Source organism: Purpureocillium takamizusanense, chromosome 1 (assembly GCF_022605165.1).
Source record: "Purpureocillium takamizusanense chromosome 1, complete sequence".
Classification (NCBI taxonomy): Eukaryota; Fungi; Ascomycota; class Sordariomycetes; order Hypocreales; family Ophiocordycipitaceae; genus Purpureocillium; species Purpureocillium takamizusanense.
The window spans coordinates 5073304-5091225 of NC_063068.1; the positions used below are offsets into that span (position 1 = coordinate 5073304).

General features: G+C 60.6%; 8 protein-coding genes across 8 annotated transcripts; 3 read left to right on the top strand and 5 right to left on the bottom strand.

Annotated features, from left to right (window-relative positions):
• Positions 1-78: 78 nt before the first annotated feature.
• On the bottom strand, positions 79-4536 carry JDV02_001546 (uncharacterized protein). Its single transcript, XM_047982486.1, has one exon. The coding sequence runs from the start codon at positions 3254-3256 to the stop codon at positions 284-286; it is 2973 nt and encodes a 990-aa protein (XP_047838452.1). The 5' UTR covers positions 3257-4536; the 3' UTR covers positions 79-283.
• Positions 4537-4915: 379 nt separating this feature from the next.
• Positions 4916-6092, top strand: TMA22 (Translation machinery-associated protein 22). The gene is made up of 5 exons (XM_047982487.1): positions 4916-5077; positions 5194-5213; positions 5321-5408; positions 5495-5712; positions 5784-6092. Exons 1-5 carry the CDS (start codon positions 5011-5013, stop codon positions 5979-5981), a joined length of 591 nt encoding a protein of 196 aa, XP_047838453.1. The 5' UTR covers positions 4916-5010; the 3' UTR covers positions 5982-6092.
• Positions 6019-7582, bottom strand: JDV02_001548 (uncharacterized protein). The gene is made up of 3 exons (XM_047982488.1): positions 7275-7582; positions 6932-7211; positions 6019-6872 (listed from the first exon to the last, which is right to left on the bottom strand). Exons 1-3 carry the CDS (start codon positions 7468-7470, stop codon positions 6236-6238), a joined length of 1113 nt encoding a protein of 370 aa, XP_047838454.1. The 5' UTR covers positions 7471-7582; the 3' UTR covers positions 6019-6235.
• Positions 7583-7835: 253 nt separating this feature from the next.
• On the top strand, positions 7836-9154 carry RPN10 (proteasome regulatory particle base subunit rpn10). The gene is made up of 2 exons (XM_047982489.1): positions 7836-8310; positions 8382-9154. The coding sequence occupies exons 1-2, from the start codon at positions 8020-8022 to the stop codon at positions 8955-8957; spliced, it is 867 nt and encodes a 288-aa protein (XP_047838455.1). The 5' UTR covers positions 7836-8019; the 3' UTR covers positions 8958-9154.
• Positions 8979-10121, bottom strand: JDV02_001550 (uncharacterized protein). The gene is made up of 3 exons (XM_047982490.1): positions 9717-10121; positions 9528-9653; positions 8979-9471 (listed from the first exon to the last, which is right to left on the bottom strand). Coding segments are annotated over exons 1-3 (477 nt in total). The 5' UTR covers positions 9719-10121; the 3' UTR covers positions 8979-9122.
• A 479-nt stretch (positions 10122-10600) lies between these two features.
• JDV02_001551 (uncharacterized protein) lies at positions 10601-11244 on the top strand (the record flags this gene model as incomplete). The annotated part of the gene is made up of 3 exons (XM_047982491.1): positions 10601-10779; positions 10890-11017; positions 11123-11244. 3 exons carry the CDS (start codon positions 10601-10603, stop codon positions 11242-11244), a joined length of 429 nt encoding a protein of 142 aa, XP_047838457.1.
• A 628-nt stretch (positions 11245-11872) lies between these two features.
• Positions 11873-13184, bottom strand: JDV02_001552 (uncharacterized protein; the record flags this gene model as incomplete). Its single annotated transcript, XM_047982492.1, has 2 exons — positions 11873-12267; positions 12341-13184. 2 exons carry the CDS (start codon positions 13182-13184, stop codon positions 11873-11875), a joined length of 1239 nt encoding a protein of 412 aa, XP_047838458.1.
• A 2140-nt stretch (positions 13185-15324) lies between these two features.
• Positions 15325-17743, bottom strand: puf6 (Pumilio y domain member 6). The gene is made up of 2 exons (XM_047982493.1): positions 17394-17743; positions 15325-17291 (listed from the first exon to the last, which is right to left on the bottom strand). The coding sequence occupies exons 1-2, from the start codon at positions 17644-17646 to the stop codon at positions 15478-15480; spliced, it is 2067 nt and encodes a 688-aa protein (XP_047838459.1). The 5' UTR covers positions 17647-17743; the 3' UTR covers positions 15325-15477.
• Positions 17744-17922: the final 179 nt, after the last annotated feature.

The window sequence follows — 17922 nt, forward strand, 5'->3', positions numbered from 1 at the left end:
GTAGATACTGGCGTCCCTTTTCATCGCGCCTTGCAGGAGTTGGGCGGTGTGCGGTCACGCCGATACCAAGCAGTCAAGCCGACTCAAGAGTCAAGTACATACATCTTTTTGCTCGACTACACGGCGCACTCTATTATCTCTCCTGTCTGCCCACTATACTGTACCAACTGGCTATATACCCTCGATGGACACAACGTGTATATACAGCCTGGACACTATGTTAGCGTCGCCAACGCGGCGACCTTGAGACAAAAGGAATCCACCAACCCGCCGTTCCAAGGTGTCACATCGCCAGAGCGATGCTGATAGTCTCAGTGCCAACCTTGGGCTTCCGCGCGTAGCCGTTGAGCATGCGGAATCCGGCCTTGCACCCTCTTCCCTCCTCCATGATCGCATGGACACCGTCCAGGCACCTGCCCGCCTCTTTCATCGCCGTCCCCGTCGTCACCGTGTCGGCGAGCCTCATCTCGCCGGCCACCTTCTCCATCTCGCATCGGAGGAGCCATCGCTCCCAGCTCCACCCCCCGACGATGCTGCACACGCTGGCAACGTCGTCGCTGCTTCCCATGACCATGGCATCCAGCTGGTGGACCTTGACTTCTCGACTGCTCGTGTCCCGGAGGGCTGGCACGGGAGGCAGGTACATTCGCCTCTTTGCGCCGACGGGAAGACACATCCACACTCGGCGAACATCATCGAACCCGGCACGAGCAAGGCGTCCGAGCCACATCTTTGAAGGGCTGGGGTCGTATCCGAGCGTCTTGAGCGCGAAGCCGAACTCAACGCTCTTGGCCAGCCCCAAAGGGCCGGCGTTCATCATGTCCGAGTCCAGGACCGAGAACTCCAGGTAGCCGCCAGGCTTGAGAACCCGCATGCACTCTCGCAGGCAACTCTCCCACTCATCCTGGCCGTTCTCACCCACAAGTTTGAGGACGCTGTGGAGCTCGCGCGCGGAGATGAGGTCAAACTGGTCGTTGGAGAAAGGAAGTTTGGTGAGACGCTCCACGGCGACCTGGCGATGGTTCGGGGGACCGCGAATATTGGAATTGGACAGCTGGCGGATGGCCTTCGTGGTGACCGAGTAGACCTTGGCGTTGGGGTACTGGAGCGCGCAGTGCCATGCCCAGTCGCAAGTCGATTGTCCGCCGAGATCCAGGATTCTCGCCCGTTGTCGAGGCGTCCCGGTCTGTGCAGATGCCAGGGAGGACGGACGAACCAGCCTGTTCGACACTGGGGCTGATATCAAACGTCCGCCGTTGAGAAACTTCATGGCCGCGACATGCCATGTGGGCATGGCCATCTGGCTGGAGGCTTCAGATTCCTTCTCTAAGCGCAGCTTCTCTGGATCGTCCGTCAAGACATGGTCGCCGCGAGCCACATTAGCACTGAGGCGCTTCTTAGCGGACTGAGGCACGACGCTCAGTTGGTATTTGCCGAGGAGTTGATTGCGGTGCGTCTCTCGCAATGCCACCCTCTGCGCCTGCAGGGCCTCGAAACGTGTGAGCTGGTGGACAAAGACATCGCGGAGCTGAGTTCGAACGATGTAGTCCTGGAACGCCCGGTAATAGGCCGACTCTTGCCGTAGCAATTTGGAGGGGAGGCGCTTGGGTTGCACGGTCGTGGGAATGACATCCGAGAAACGCACGACCTTCTTCTTGGGTTCCGCTCCGTGTTTGGGCTCAAACTTGGGAGTCTTCTTGGCCTCCTGCTCCTCCTCTTCATCTGGAGCTTCCTCGATAGTCTTGAGTGCATTCTCATTATCAGTATCATGCACACCCTTCAAATAAGCTCGCTGGGCTAGGAGCCAGAGCTCGGTGCGATCGAGGTTGGAGAGAGCCTCCTTTTGCTGCTTCCGGGCGTAGGTTGCGTCATAGTCGACGACGATCTCGGCTGGAGCATCCTCAGCTGCGGGGGACGCTGGCGGCTTGACAGTCTCGCCGGAGGAGTTGGAATCCTGGTGCTGAACGACCGGTCGAGCAGTGGGAATGCCATCGGAAAGGTCGTCGTTTCGGACTTCGACCACTTGCTCCACAGGGGCCGAAGATGACGAGAACTCAAAGCTCCTATAAAAGCCCTCGGCTGAATCAGGACGCTTTGGCAGGGGGGGCACAGGGGCATCGTTCCACGGGCACCGATAGAACTGCTCGGCGGTCGTCGAGGTCGGCGGCGGTAGGTCCTCGGGGGTCTTGGCCTGCGTGTGCCAGGTGGTTCGCGTTCGCGGAGACAGACCGGAGAAGAAGCCGCCCGGGGACGGAATCTCCAACCGCGTCAGCTCCGCCAGGGACTGACGCTGCAAGGGCGAGAGAACAGCGCCGTGGGTTGCCTGCGGACGAAGGCTCGTGATTACTCGAAGCGGCTGCTGTCGCATCTCCGTGGTGGCTTGAGGCGACGTCTGGGCGACTTCGAGGACCTGCGACGGCTGCTCATGAACATCCTCCTCACTCGTGCTAGACAAGGCGTGAAGGGTTGCCAGGGCACCGGGCTGCAGATGGACGCCGGCCCACGCCGCCTCGGTACTCGTCTCCTCGTCTCCAATCACGGGGGTCGGAGGTGCACTCATGGCGGCGAGCTGCTCCGATGAGAGACTGCCGTCGAGCGATGGCGGCGCCGAGATGGTCGGGACCTCGAGGGCCTGCTGCTTGCCCATGAAATCCATTTGGGCCGGCGACATGGGCAGCTGGGTCGCCGGCGTCAGCGGAACAGGGGAAGTAATCTTCCTGAGCTCATCCATGGCGGACCAGACGTCGTCGGCAGCGACGCGGTCCGTAGGTATAGTCAGACGAGCCGGTTGCTTCGCAGAAGGGGCGCGGATGTCCTGAGTCCTGTTTCCCCGTACCGAGGATGAGCGTCGCAGGCCGCGCGGCAGGTCGTCTTGCTCCTCCTCAGAGACATCATATAGATCCTCGAACTCGGTGTTGTCGGTGGCGATGCTGGCCCGGTTCCAGGGGTTGGACGAAGTGGTGGGCGAACTGCCACCACCGGACACGGTGGACGGTGACGAGGGCAGGACGGGGGCGGAGAGATAATTCACTCCCCGGGGTGTCGGGAAGTGATCGCTCATGGGAGACAACCAGGCCTCTATCTTCAGATGCGAAGTATCTGCACGCCTCCCCTGCTGACTGGCGGCGGCGCGCCGCGCCTGGCCATCGTCGCTGTCCTCTTCTATTATCGGATTAAGTGACCTCTTGGGCCTTCGACCCAGCGAAGACTCCGGAGTCGGGTATCTGACTTGCTGTAGCCGCAGCGTGTCGGCCATTGTGCGCACGCGTCTGAACCTGAACGAAAAGATATCCAGATATCGATCGCACTGCAGAACGAGGCACAACGGACAGGCCCGCCGCAAACAAAAGGACAACGAAAAAAAAGTACTGTATTAGTGTAACGAGTCGGCGTTCGACGACCAGCGTCGAGAGTCGTAGCGAAGGACAAACAATAGGCTGCCTCGGTCAACGAAACATCTCTATAGATAGCTCTACAACGTTAAGCAATGCAACGACAACGGGGAGAGGAGAATCGAATGTGGAGGGAACGGAAGCAGGTCATGGCCCCCAGGCGGCCAGGGGAGTACAGCCTCTTAAGGCACTACGGGCGACGAACGCGGTGGCGGCTATCGGCTGAGGAGGTCGATCCGTCACTGGACGGGTGCCATGAGCCAGATGGGGCAATGCATCATGGGGACGAAGTTGCATTGCCCGCTCTCGAACGGGTGACTAGGCCTGCGTCGGGCACTGGAGCGGCGCGGCCATTGGAGAGGAGTCGAGGGCCAGACGCAGCGACGACGCAGGACACCATCGTGATGGTGGTGGCAGCTTGACAATCAAAAGGCAGCCCGCATCCCAACCAGCTGTCGACGCATCAGTAAGCCACCCAATCACACCGGCGGCCGTCGTGCTAAAATTGGGACGACAGGGGATCATGGACGGTGTGGCAGAGCAGCTACTGGCCTGCCGCGCGCGAAGAGACACCACCATCTCGAGGCTGCAGCGGGACAGCCAATGGCGCAGTGTCGTGCAGCAGGCTCGGCGGCTAACGGCTGTGGAGGGCGGCGGCCCATTGGAGGCGGCGTTCGATGCGCATCGTGCTGCGCTTGGGGGCAGAAGGCGGGCAGGCGGGATGGCGGGATAGCACTTGGCCTGGCCGGTCGTCGTAGGAAACGATGGACGGGGCGGGAAAACGTGCTTCTGGCGGTACAAACACGCGGCCGGCGATGAGCGACCGCCGCGTATGTAGTTACATCCGTGCCGGGGCTGCAGCGGCAGTCGAGGCGGGCGGCGGGTGACGCTTCGTGCGTGGCCTTGTTTGGCGGCCGCCCCGGTGATCGCGGGGGACGTTTTGGTGTAAGCCAGCCAAAGCCAAGGAAAGAAGGGTTGAAGAGGCCGCCCGAGAAAGGATGAAACGGCCACGGACCGAGTGAGAAGGCACCCGGGGATGGCGTCGTGTTGAAGAGGTTTCGGCGGCGCGACGCCAGGCGGCTACGATGCAATCAATGTATGGATGTGAGCACAGCAGGACAGCAAACGTTCTTGAAAGAGCGGGTGAAGAAAAGGTGACTGCCCAAACAGGCAGTCGCCATCCGAAGGAAACAAAACATTCATTCACCAGCGGCTGCAGCTTCGGCGCCACCGTGTGCCTCAGGCCGCCGCCACAGCGGCTGCACCAGCCACGCCTCCATGGACGCTGTCCGCGGCACGGGCTGCTTTCGGCTGGAGGTTTTGCTGCGCTGCCCAGCCGGGCCAGCACGCGGGAGTGGGAGGCCCGACACCACCTGGCCCGCAGCCACTGCATCCGCCGCCCAGCGCTTAGGCGTCGGGTGTGGCCACGACGGGCTTCCGCTGGCATCAGGCAATCCAGCTAATAAGGCGCTGGTACGTACCGGCTGCCCCTCCATCGCCCCCCCCGTCGTCGCGGAATTCAACGACGATTTTACCCCGCCATCATGGCAGTTGCGAGATAGCATCACGCGCCTCGCCAAACAATCCCGCACCCGCACAGCCTCTCCCGTCTGCAGTAATGGCAGACAATGAGCAGCCCGATATCCCGGCGGAGCCCCAGAGCAGGCACGTAATATACTGCGGCGGTACGTGCCTTGCCTTACTTTTCTCTCTCTCTCTCACTCCCCCTCTCCTCCCCTGTTCTCCCTTCCGCGAGAGCGCTTCGTCCAAGCTGACCTCTGTTTCTCGTCCCTTAATCTAGTGTGCACGCTGCCCCCCGAGGTGCGAACCACACCCTTTAGCTCCCCTCGCAAGCCCCTGTGCGAGCTACGCGCGAAACCTCTATCCGGAAAGCTGACCCATTTACCCGCTCGCGTCGGGTCTCGCAGTACTGTGAATATGGCGGCACCGTGAGGAAGTGCCAGGAATGGCTCGAGAGCCACCACAAGGACATGTACGATCGGATCTGGTCAGCCGGTGAGTCGCCCTCCCCTCCTCTCTCCACGGCTCCTACAACGCGCCCCAGGACATCCAGTCTGACCAGGCGGTGAAAACCCCAACAGAGGCACTCGAAGCCGCCACCGCTTCTCTCTCCGTCGAGGCCCAAAAGCGCGCCGCCAAGGACGCCCAGAAGAAGACGGCCAAGGCCGAGGCCGCCGAAGCCAAACAGGCTGACAAGCTCGCAAAGAGCGTCGTCACCATCAAGCGCATCGAGCGCAACAAGAAGAAGTTCGTCACGGCCGTCATCGGCCTTGAGGCCTTTGGACTGGAGCTCAAGAAGGTGAGTGCGGACGTCGCGTGACTCCCAAGTCGCAAAGCACAACCTGTGTTCTGGCGCTGACATGCACGCAGGTTGCAAAGGACCTCGGCAAGAAGTTTGCGACAGGCTCGTCCGTCACCAAGGTCCCCAGCGGCGGAGAGGAGATTGTCGTCCAGGGCGACGTCAGCGAAGAGGTGGAAGAGTTCCTTCTGGAAAAGTACAAGGAGATACCCGAGGACAACATCGAATTCGTCGACGATAAGAAGAAGAAGAAGGCGGCGGCAGCGTAGGGGGCGCGGCTCACCGCTTCAAAGGTACCGGATGTAGTTCACAGCGCATGATGTACTCGATATGAAAAGGCGTCTATACCGACAAATGCCAATGCCCAGCAAACTCCTGATTTGGTTACAAGCCTCTGTCCCCTGACAGTTTCAATCCATCCTTGGAGTGCCACCCAAGATGCTGTACCATTCCCCCCTATTTGGGCCCGTTCAACGCCAAGTCGTTCAAATTGTCGTCATCATGAGAGGCGGCGCGACAGCGGCTAGCCCCGTTTCCGCAAGACACGACCGCTGGAGCTCGTCGGCGCTGCAGCAGCAGGCGCCTTTGCTGTTGTCGTCTTCCTCGTCCCTGCTCCCGTGACGCCTTTCCTAATGGTCCCCATGGTTGTCTTCTTAGTTGCAGCTGGCGGCCTGCCCACCCCAGTCTTCCTCACCACCGTGCCCGTGCTTGCCTCGCTGGTCTCGCTCGTGCCGCTAGCTCTGCGGCCAGCGCGGGTTGCCGGCCGTGACGGGGGCCCAGCTTTCGGGGCAGCCGCTGGCGCCGCCTTGCGACCCCGAGTCCCTGCAGTGGTGCTGTTCGAGGACGAGCTGACCTCTGATGCCGTGGTAAGCTTTCGCCCGTGACGCGTCGCCTTTGCCCTCTCCACCATGCTAGAGAGAACGCTTGTCATGGCCGCGGAGCGACTGGCCCCGGTGGATTTTAGAGGCGACCCTGGCCGAGCAATCTGCGATTTTGTAGGCGACGTTGGTCTATCTCTGTTGAGGCGGGAGTTTGACGACGTGGGCGAGAGTATTTGAGCCGGGCGAACATGACCGGCATCTGCCCCTTGGGCGGCGCGCACCCGTCGCTTCTGATCCATGTTCTCCTGTTCGTTTTCCTTGTCTCCAGCGAGCGCGTTGCTGAGAATAGGGTTAGCGTGACCTGATCTTGGGTGCCGCAAAATGCTAGTGATGCTTACCCTCTCCCATTGTAGGCTCTGCCGACGGCTTGCGGCCGTGTTGTGCTGTGTGCTGGTTTCTGTGGGCTCGCGCGAGGGCTATCTTTGGCCGGAACTGGCGGCGGTCGATTCAATGCCGCAACCCGCTGCTTCTCCTGCTCGGCGTACTTGACGAGCAAGTCACCCATTTTGACTTTGCGCAAGGACATAGGAATCCTGTTGACTCTGATTTCTATCCGCGATCGAAGGCCCTGCGCGTGGATATTGTATTGCGCCCGTAGTCGGCGGGCGCGTTCTGTGACTGTGCAACGCTGTCAGCAAGGGTGCGGGTTCCGAGGGAGCGTATAGTGTTCGCGAGTCCTACTTTCGAGTTGCAGATTGTCAATGAGAGCCTGCTTCTGGTGCAGGCTAATTCCCTTGCCGTGTTTTCTGATCGGACTCCGGTGTTGCGGTGTCGTTGGGCTTGCCTTGAGCGGCACCTTGCTGCCTCCCATCGGGCCTGGCTTCGACGAGGCGGTTGACTGGTCAGAGTCCCGTTTCTTCTGTCGCGCGGGAGCCATGATGACGTGTTATTGGCGATGCGCACGCGACTCGATGTTGCGTATGTTTGGGTCGAGAATCATGAGACTGAAGACGGGAGTCCGGGCGGTCGATGAGTGAGCGAGCTTCGATTGAGGATGGCTCGAGCGCGCGCCATGAGTGGCTGCCACCACGGAAAGTAAACAAACGGGGCAAGGGAGCAATTAGGTAAGCCAAGTGGGGCTCTTGACGCAGCACTCAGCGGCCCGCAATTGCAAGAGATGTCTAGGGGTAGCGCTACATTCTTCTGGCCAATGACAACGGCTCACACGCTGTACCGCTACTTCCAGGAGCTTTAGTAGGTTGGAGCGGACAGCGACGACACCGGCCAGGCTGAACCGCCTGACGACTGCAGTTGGAGCTGCCACCAGCACCAGCATCTCCAAAGAGCTCCAGCCTCGTTCCCGCATTCCACCGCGACTCGCTCAACGCATCGACTGAAACGAAGCGCCTCGTACTTTTGTCGTCGCTCTGTTTATTTGCATATTACTGCAATCTAGTCTGTACTGCCCGGAGCACCACCGCCCAAAATGGTCCTCGAGGCGGTGATGGTTGTCGTGGACAACAGCGAGAGCAGCAGAAATGGCGACTACCAGCCGACTCGGTTCGACTCACAAGTCGATGCCGTCAACGTTCTCTTCCAAAGCATCACGCAAGGCAACCCGGAGTCTTCGGTTGGGCTGATGAGCATGGGCGGCAAGGGTCCCGAGGTCCTGGTGACACTTACCACAGAGCAGGGCAAGATCCTCGAGGGCCTGCACCGGACGAAGAAGAAGATTGGCGGATCGTCGCACCTGAAGACGGGGATCCAGGTTGCTACGGTATGTTGTCATGTCCTGGGGCTGCCGTTGGTCCATACGGGTGATGGACTACGCTGACAGACGTTCTCCAGCTCGCCCTCAAGCACCGTCAGAACCGATCCCAACGACAGCGCATAATAGTCTTCATCTGCTCGCCGATTGAGGAAGACGAGAAGGAGCTCACACAGCTCGCCAAGAAGATGAAGAAGGGCAACATCTCGGTCGACTTCATTCTGTTCGGAGACCTCGACGATGATGACACGCAGAAGAAGCTGCAGGCCTTCAACGATGCTGTCAAGGGCAGTGAGGGCTCGCACCTGGTTGTCATCCCGCCAAGCAGCAAGCTTCTCAGTGACCAGCTCGTCGCGACGCCGATTCTCTTGGGCGAGAACGCCTCTGGTCCCGGCGGCGCCGGCGGCTCTGGCGGCGGTGGCGAGGAGTTCGAGTTCGGCTTCGACCCGGCGCTGGAGCCTGAGCTGGCACTGGCCCTGCGCATGAGCATGGAGGAAGAGAAGGCGCGCCAGGAGAAGCGCGCGCGGGAGGAGGAGGAGGCAGCCAAGAAGGCGTCGCTGGAGGGTGTCAAGGAAGAGGACGAGGCCGGCGGAAGCGGAAGCGGCGCGCAGAACGGGGACAAGAAGGACGGCGGGGATAAGATGGACACATCGTGAGAGAACAACTGCGACAGTGTTGCGTCTAGCTGTACAATAGATGGCGGGAGCACATCACCGGGGTAGATAGATATACAGTATGCCATGACGACCGCAAGACGTCCGGCCCTGCGCCATGAGACACCATCGACTACGCCAAGTCCGACATAGCTAGAATGCGATCTATTACCGGTTGTTTATCTCTCTAATATACGACAGCAGCTTGCGGTCAAAGAAGTCGCAGCGCACAGGCATCTCGAGTGAGTAGAAGGGGTTCTTCATGACGTAGTCGGAGTATAGGTCATAGATGCGCCGCAGCGTTACGTCGACGTTTGTCTGCGTGGTATCGGTGAAGAGGAGGAATTTTGTGCCGGTGAGGGTGGTAAAGCACTGCATGCGAAAGTTTTCCGTCTCGAGCACCTCGAGGCCGGAAGAGGGCTCGGGGCGGCTGGGGAGGATGTTTGCGCCGGGCGGGTGTGTGGGCGGGAGGGTCGCCGGCCGGACGGGGTTGAGGCGGGCTGTGATGGCGTGGACGCTGCGCGGGGGGTCAGTACGAGTGTGCGATGGCCACGACGGCGCCGATAGACGTACCCGTGAAAGGTGCCCGCGAGGACGAGGTAGTCGTTTGTGCTAATCTTTTGCAGGCCGGCGTCGTGGAAGGTCTTGTTGTAGATGAGGCCGCCGGCCTTGTTGATGATGATGAGGGCGAAGACGGTCCTGTGGAGGGCTCTTGTCAGACGCGGAGGGGGCACGAGGAGAGCAGAGGCGAAGGGCACATACATGGTGTCGTTGTCGTCGGGGTGTGAGCCGTCAGTCGGATGGCCTCCATCAACGTTGGCGAGCTCGACCCGACTTGAGTCGCGAGATTCCCGTTCCGCAGCCCCTGGAGAGGCTCACCCGCTGCACCGACGATGAAGCATGGGCCGGCCTGGTGAAGGGGCAGCACAGTCTGCGAGACGGGGCGGGGTCTCTGCGGTATGCGGTACGCTGGGCGAAGATGAGACGTGACGATGGGCAGACGGGATACTTTGAGTCGGATGACTGAGCGAGGGCTGGTGAGTGAGTGAGCGAGTGAACTGACGGGGGCGTTGCCAGTATGCGCCTCGAGCACTCGCGCACCTCCGACAATGGAAGACGGCTCTGGAGCTTGGGGCACTGCAGGCGCTGACAGCGGAGTGGACTACTAGGTAGGTGTGGTGCTGGTACTATCCCTAGGGGACTCGGCGGGAACTGTACCTCTACACTGCCGCAGCCCCCAATGCAATGGGGAGAGGCAGTCCAGCCTTGTCGCCCGCCCCACTAAATTGCATTTATTTGCCCAGTACAGGCAGGCCGCCTACCCACTCTTCAACCTCCGACCTCGAGCCTCGTCCCACCATCGCCTGCCGTCTTCGCTCCCATCGGCCGACGCATTTCTTTCGTTTCATCCATCCCTTTGACCTTATCGTGCTTGCACCTTTTAACGCCTCGATTTTGCGCGGCGCTTTTCTTCCCCCTCCGCTGGTCGCCCGCCTCGAGCCCCGCGTCCGCTCCGACCGTTGGGCAGCAAAGCGCGACGACGACGACGACGACGACACACGACGACGAGCGCGACGAGAGCCCAGGCACGCACGCACGCACGCACGCACGGACGGGCAGACTCTCTGCTCCGCCGACCGCCCAGCATGTCCAACAAGATGTCGCGCCCGAAGCCGCCCCCTCCCGGCACGGAGGAGGCCTCGGCGAACCTCAACCTGGGCGAGTTCCAAAACGTCGACACCCTGACGCTGTCCGAAGCCGCGCTCGTCCTCAACGCCCTGGTGGCCAAGCGCCGAAACGATCGTAAAAACGTCAATGAGACCGAGTACGTGCGGTTACCCTGTCGTTGCGCAAAGGGGCCCTTGTGGCTTGCAGATGGAGGGGACATGGGGCTCTGACCCGTGGGACTTGGCTGACTGGCTTTGACCTGCGCAGGATGTTGAATCAAACCCTCAACTACTTGGACCACTTTGCACGGTTTACGCAAAAAGAGAATGTCGAAGCCGTGGAGCGGCTGCTGAGCTCGCACAAGGACCTGGCCAAGTTTGAGCGCGCGCAACTTGGTGAGGCTCCATGAAATGCTGCCATATCACCTCGGGGAGAACAAGGGGTGAACCGACGTGATTGTTCTTCACTACGGATTGCTAAACAAGACAACGTATTTCTAGGATCCCTATGCTGCGAAAATGCCGACGAGGCAAAGACCTTGATCCCGTCGTTGCAAGACAAGATCAAGGATGAGGATCTGCAAGATCTGCTCGACGAGATCTCGAAGCTCCAGAACCGATGATCGAATGCTCTTCTCGCAAGCTGTATACATCAGCCTGTTGCCATCTTGTCGTCCTCTCGGGCTCGTAGCAGTAACAGAACCGGTTAAAGGGATGGAAAAGAACCCCTGGATACACTGGGTCCTCAAAAAGAGAAGAAGGCTGCGGCTCGACGACGCCGGGCCGGCCTGCCAGGAACTTGTTCTGGCCTTCTATAGGATTACGGGCGCGGGTACTTGCATTTCAGGGCGCATGGACAAACGACACAAGGGAGTGGGTTTCTTTTGCCGTTTTGTGATTTTCTTCCTCATCTTCCGTACAGCGCGAAGAGGGACTGGGTTTGCCGCACGTCCAGTACGAGAAAAGCGAGAATACCCCCAATAAATTGGAAAATGGGAATGTTGGCCAGAGCCCGATTCTTTCTGCGATCTACATACCCCGTGTCGCCCTCTCGGTTGCCCGTCTCTGTCTAGCCTCTTTGATTAAGCTTACATGACCATGCAAATAGCGCCAATTGTCTGCAAGTATTACGCGACTGGCCGTCGACTCTGGGGCATCTCCTTCTGGAAGCAACTCAGACTGTTCCTTTGGGTTGCAGATACATGGGGGGGATTATAGCTCAAGCAAGAACTGTTCGACGTGGCCATTGATTTACGACCGTCCGCCTCCTGCAGCACCGGGTGCTCTGTCGTTTCCAGACCCGGAACCACCGCCACCGAGGGTGCGCCACTGGTCCCACTGGTTGACGTATCCAGCGCGTCCGCTCTGCGTCTGGATGGAGCTGAGGTTGGCGCGCGGGTCTGCCGCGGGCGTTGTTGGCACGGAGCCGGGTGAATAGTGGTGATACGAGTGCGGTCGCACGAGACCACCAGCTGCGAAGTCTGCGGGTGACATTGGGCTCACTGGGAACACGGGAGCCTCGGCGGGCAGCTCGGCGGGTGCGGCGACGCCTCTGCCGTCCATTTCGACGGGTGAAACGGCGATAGTGCTCATCTCGTACGCGTCGGTTCCTGAACGGTGTTGATTTTGTGGGCGGTCTACCCGACCTGCAAAGCTGGGTGTCAATATCAGCAGAACGGGGGACAGCGAGCCTCGAAGGCTCGGGACCAGGTGAATCACCTCCAAACGGGGCAAAAGGATCGGTGCTGACTGGTCGGCCTGTCGTATGGGGAGACGCGTGCTGGTACTGTGGCCCTTGCTTCTCAACCGCAGAGGCGACCGCGGAGGCGTCGTCTCGGCCGGGTCCATGGCCGCTGCTCGGCACGCTGAAAACAAAGTCGTTGGAAATTTGCGCCTCTTCCAGGAGTCTCTGCTTGCGCTGTCGTTGAATCGCGCCCCATATAAGGACGACGATGATGGCTAGGCACGCCGTGCCGCCTACGGCCACGGCCACGATGGTTCCAGAGGCGACGGAGCCGGCTTGGGCGTTAGTCGTGGCGGAGGAAGAGCTCGCGGCGGGCGTGTCCGTCGTGGGGCTATATGAGATGCCTGTGGACTGGTCGGCGGCTGTCTTCGTGAGGGAAGGAGTCTCAACGAGAGAGGCAGTATCGGTTAAAGAGGGGATGTCGGTTGTTGAGGACGGGGCCTCGGAGAAGATGGTGGTGTGGCGCGTTACGGTCACGACTGACGAGTTGGGGATGGTGTGCGTGATGCCGGAATCCGTGCGCTTCGAAGTCGACGACGCCGTGAGGGTGATGGTGCTCCGGGGTCTCTCAGAGCTGCTCTCGGTTGTCTTTGAGGTGTGCTTGCTCGACTTGGTGCTGGTCGAAAGCGTCGGCAACGTGACGGGCGCCGAGGCCGTTGCGGTGTCGTCACCACCGTCGGGGCAGGTCGGCAGATCGCACGGGTCGACAGAGCAGCAGCCGAGAAAGTCGTTGCCGTCGCACCTGTAGAACGCGGTGCCTTTGGGACAAGTCGCGGCGTCGGCGGCGCGTTGGCCGAGCGCCTCGGGGGCTGGGACCATGGCTGGGGGTCGTCGTCGTGCCCGCGAGGCTGCAACGGCGTTGCCTGTGCTGGATGGTGGATGATGACGATGAAGATGGTGATGATGGAGCTTTGCGGGTGACTCGAGGGTTGGGAGAGAGGAACGCGAGGAGAAGCAAGCGCACAGCGTTGTTCTGCTGCTGCTGCTGTGATGCCGGTGGTGTAAAGGGAAAGAAGACGAAGAGGAGAGGAGGGCAACAGGAGGAGGAGAAGAACAAGACGGGGCACAACGGCCAGCCACGTAGAGATACGGCTGAAGAACGGCTCAGGAGGTGCGCGCAGCTGTTCAGCACTTGGCGCTGACGTCTGCCACTCTGAACGGAACCAGCCTCGGCCAGCTGGCGCAACTCTCTCTGTCTCTACCGCATAACCAACCCCCCTCACCCACCCAGGTCCTCCCGCCGAGGTTATCAGCCAGACGGCCAGACCCCTCGGTTCACCGCCTACCTACCTACCTACCAACCAACGGAGCTCGGCCCAGGGTCGAAGAGGGAGGAACGCGGCAGTGGTGGGCAAAAGGAGGGGGTGTTCTTCCCGCTGGTGGGCAGAGGGAGAGAGGGAGGGGGGAGGGGTGTCGCGGGGGGCGTCGTCTCGTCGGGTCGAACCAGGCAGGAGAGCGGTGAAGCGGCGGGGGTTGGCTGGCTGGCCTCGCAGACGAGCCGGAGAGATGGATGGGATGGGGTGGGAGAGAACAAGAGGGGAGGAGGGGGGCTGTTTCGTCAGCTGGGTTGCGGTGCGATGCGATGAGCACCCCTAGGTGAGTGTTGAGTTCGAACAGGGCGGCCGTCGTCCCCAATCACGCGTAGGCCAAGGCCAAGGCTGGGCAGCAGTGAGTAGGTATGGGAGGTAGGTCGGCACCGCAGCTATTGTCGGTACGATAGGACGGACGGATGGACGGAGCGAGCCAGCCAGCCAGCCAGCGAAGCCGGGCCAGCAAGATGGCCAAGGGACAAGGGGGCAGGCATCTCATCTCATCGCACCGAACCTCGCCGTGTGCGACCAAGAACAAGGCCCTACGTCGGACCGGTCCGTCCTCCTGCTCTCCTGCTCCCCAGCCGCCTCTTCCTCACTGAGCACACGTTGAGGGCTCTGCCGCCTTGATCTCGTCTCGCCGCCGCCACCGCCGCCGCCGCCACCGCACTCCGAGGCACCGACACTACCGCGTCATGCGTAGCCTTGTGCCATGCTTGTTGCTACTACTACTACTACTACTACTACTACTACTACTACTACTACTACTACTACTACTACTACTACTACTACTACTACTACTACTACTACTTCGTACGTACTGCCTACGCCATGTTGTGCAGTGCCGCGCAGCACGACTCTGTCTGTCCGTCCATCGTCATCGTGGCTGGCGGGCACTTGTTGTGCGCAAGCGAAGGGAAAAGGGCAAAGCGAAAGCGAAAAAAAAACATAAAAACGGATGGCTGCATGGTTACGTCCCTCCTTTCCCCTCCCCCCTCTCTCTCTGTCTGTGTCTCTCTCCGCATTGTTCCCGATATCCGTCAGGAGTACCTTATGGAACGGGAACCCCTGGTGCGGTCTGTGGGTTCGCATCATGTTGTTTCGATATTGAGCCGACATTTCTGCGTTTGCGCTTGCATATATCAATGGATAAAGTGCATCGTATATCTACATGTACACGTTGCCCGAGTCCAAACGTGTACGCCCCCGCCCCAATCCCTCCCCCCTGGTTCCCTATCCTGGTTGATGGGCGGATGCTGCTTCATCTAACGTTACCAGCCCGGCCTGCTCCCCCGCGGCGGGGTGCGTGAATCATACCTACCTATCTACCTGCCTGCCTACCGAGGACGACTAAACAAACGCCAATCTAAGGTGATGCCCGGGGGTTGGCAGGCAGGCAGGCAAGGGTCGCGAGCGGATCGAGTGAGTGAGTGTTCCAGGGGAAAAAAGGCAACCCGCCTCGGTCCGAAGCCCGCGTACCGTGTACGTACGTGGTAACAAACAAACAAACGCGGCTTAAGGGGGAAAGGAAAGGGAGGGGTGAAGGGGGGCCGCCTGGATGCAGCGAAACGTCCTCTGTGCGACCGCTGTCCCGAGACGGACACTCAGATGTGCAGACAGACACACGAGATGCACAAAAGAGAGGGTCAGGCGAGTAACCAGGCCGTTGTAGGTGAAGAAAAAAGTCCGAGACGCCGCTTCATTTGATGCTCAAATAGACATGTGTCTCCGCACATGCCTTGTCTGTCCCTCTCTCTATATAAACCAACCGTAACCACCCTGACCGGGACCGCTACTACTTACTACAGCTTCTCCAGCAGAATCTTGCTGCCCGCGTTGCCTACCGGCGCGTCCGCCTTCTTCTTGCCCTTCTTGCCACCCTTGTCCGCCTTCTCTGCCTTGTCCTCCTTGGCCGCGGCCTGCTCCGGCGTCATCTCCGTGGCCGCCTTCTCCAGTGCCTTCTTGTTCTTCTTGAGCGTCTTCTTCAGCTCGGCCGACTCGCCAAAGTCGCCCGCCTCCGTCATGGCGACGACGACAAACGAGCTCGGCCCCGTGGCCCAGTCCACCACGTAGTCCTTGATGACCGGGTACAGGTAGTTGGCAAACCCCAGCGGCGGCTCGACCTGGACCACCTTGCCCGCGGCCTTGTCGAACCGACCCCCCTGGATCAGGGACTTGAGCATGCGCCCACCAAACGGCGTCCGCGAGATGTGCGGGGCCGCAGCCACTTCGTCCTCTGCCGGCTCCTGCTTGGGGTCGCCCTTGGCAGACTGTGCGACGGCCTCGAGCGCCGCCTCCTTGCCTTGCACCTCGGAGAGGAGAACGTCGGCGACGAACTGGCAGCCAAACGCCGTCGACATCAGCTCTGTTGATCCGGCGGCAATCACCGACAGAAGCTGAGGGGCGAAAGCGGCGATGAGCTCCTTGCGGCGAACGTCCTCGTCCTTCTTACTCGTCGTCTTTCGAATCTCGTGCACCTCCTGCAGGACCTCCCAGTCGAACGATTGGCTGGCGGGGAACAGGGACTTGGACAGCCCCTCAAACAGATACAGCAGCGTCAACCTCGCGTTGGGGTTGTTGACCGCACCGACGACGTTTTGCACAATCTCGTCTTCCTTGTCGCCGAGCAACTCGGGGAATACCGACTTGGCGACGAGCTTGGTGTCGTCGATGACGTCGAAGGCAGTCAGGATGACGAGGTGGGCGTAGTTGTCGCCCGCCATGAGGACGAGCGTGTCCTTGTACGTTTTGAGCAGCTGTTTACGGTCCTTGGATGTCCCGTGCGCGAGCAGCAGACACGACAGGCGCGCCCCTGACTTGGTAAAGGCCATGTTCTTGAGCAGGTCGCCGCCCTCGTCTCCCTTGATGAGCTCCATGAACTCGGTGAACTCCTCCGTCCCAGGCGTAGTGCTGGAGTAGTATTGAAACATGGCGTCGTGCAGCATGGTGAAGCCTGTCATTTTCTTTTGGATCAGGGTGTTGATCATGTCCACCAAGCTCTTCATGATGGGTCCGCGCTTGCTGGGCTCTTTGGCGAGAATCTCCTTGAGGTCGGCGGTGGGCGTCGTGTCCTTGGTCAGCTCGCGCAGGGAAAACTCGGGGCCGTACCACTCGCGCAGCAGGCTCGCCTTTTGCTCCTTGGTGGCCACCGTGCGGTAGATGTCGTCGAGGATCCACGAGGCCTCGGCGTGGTTGATGAGCTTGCGGACCTTGCCGTAAAAGTTGGGAATGACGAGGTCGCGGATCTCGTCGTCGTTTTGCACCAGGAGCTTACCGATGAGGAACTTTGCGTAGCGGCTCTCGGCGAGCTGGGCGTAGCTGCCCTCGAGCTCGCGGGCGATTTGCTTGCGCTGCTCGGGCGTCGAGTACTTGATGGCCGTCTGGACGGCCCTGACGGCGTCGTGCTTGAGCACAAAGTCCCTGCAGCGGCCGGTGATGATGCTGAACAGCTCCTCGACGAGCTTCTGCCGCTCGTCCTTGGGCACGTGCGACTTCCTCCTCAGGCGCTCCCAGATCTTCTTGGTGCGGTGGACCTCGTCGGCGAGGGGCTTGGCGGCCTTGCGCTCCTGGGCAAGCTGCTTCTGCTTTGCGTGCGACTCGCGGGACGTCATGCCGGCTGCGTTGGAGGGGTCAATGTTAGCTGGCGCTGCACGTTGTGGGTAGGGACAGGCGCTGTTCTGGGAGGGGAAGGGGGGGAGGCGCGCAAAGAGAAACGTACAGCGGTCAAAGGCAGTGTTGGCCTTGTCGCCGCCGGCCTTGGGCGCATCGTCAGACTTGCCCTCGAGCTTGACGCCGCCATCGCCATCGTCGTCGGAGAAGCTCTCAAAGTCATCGGACTCGTCCTTGGCCGGTCGCTTGGGAGGCTCGGAGGAGTCGCCCATCCGCGGCTTCTTGGCCTTGCCGTCGGACTTGGCCTTGGTCCCGGACGAAGACTTTCTCTTCTCGCCGACCTTGGCGTCTTTTGAAGCCATCTCTCGTCGTCCAACTGTGGGGGTTTTCGTTGGTGTACGGCGGTGCGAGGTTGGAATTGAGGGGGGGATGCTCGCGAAGAGACTGAGAGAAGTGCTACTCAATTATTTGAGAGAGCCATTCTCCGTCGCAGGCACTACAGAGACTTGCCAGCGGTGCCGCGCCGCGCTACCCAGATTTTTTTTTTTGTCAAACTGCCGAGCGGTCAGCGTCGGCTAGGCCTATCTGGGCGTCGCCGGGACCCCGCCATCAATCGGCGCCCCACGTCGCTGTGGCGG

Bases quoted from the DNA above. Each gene is read 5' to 3' on its own strand.
- JDV02_001546 (XM_047982486.1), bottom strand. From the start codon at position 3,256: ATGGCCGACACGCTGCGGCTACAGCAAGTCAGATACCCGACTCCGGAG.
- TMA22 (XM_047982487.1), top strand. From the start codon at position 5,011: ATGGCAGACAATGAGCAGCCCGATATCCCGGCGGAGCCCCAGAGCAGG. The intron at 5,078-5,193 runs GTACGTGCCTTG...CCCTTAATCTAG, and splicing joins GCACGTAATATACTGCGGCG to TGTGCACGCTGCCCCCCGAG. The intron at 5,409-5,494 runs GTGAGTCGCCCT...AAACCCCAACAG, and splicing joins CGATCGGATCTGGTCAGCCG to AGGCACTCGAAGCCGCCACC.
- JDV02_001548 (XM_047982488.1), bottom strand. From the start codon at position 7,470: ATGGCTCCCGCGCGACAGAAGAAACGGGACTCTGACCAGTCAACCGCC. The intron at 7,212-7,274 runs GTAGGACTCGCG...AGCGTTGCACAG, and splicing joins TGACAATCTGCAACTCGAAA to TCACAGAACGCGCCCGCCGA. The intron at 6,873-6,931 runs GTAAGCATCACT...CCCTATTCTCAG, and splicing joins AGAGCCTACAATGGGAGAGG to CAACGCGCTCGCTGGAGACA.
- RPN10 (XM_047982489.1), top strand. From the start codon at position 8,020: ATGGTCCTCGAGGCGGTGATGGTTGTCGTGGACAACAGCGAGAGCAGC. The intron at 8,311-8,381 runs GTATGTTGTCAT...GACGTTCTCCAG, and splicing joins CGGGGATCCAGGTTGCTACG to CTCGCCCTCAAGCACCGTCA.
- JDV02_001550 (XM_047982490.1), bottom strand. The intron at 9,472-9,527 runs GTACGTCTATCG...CCCCCCGCGCAG, and splicing joins CTCGCGGGCACCTTTCACGG to CGTCCACGCCATCACAGCCC.
- puf6 (XM_047982493.1), bottom strand. From the start codon at position 17,646: ATGGCTTCAAAAGACGCCAAGGTCGGCGAGAAGAGAAAGTCTTCGTCC. The intron at 17,292-17,393 runs GTACGTTTCTCT...CCTCCAACGCAG, and splicing joins CAACACTGCCTTTGACCGCT to CCGGCATGACGTCCCGCGAG.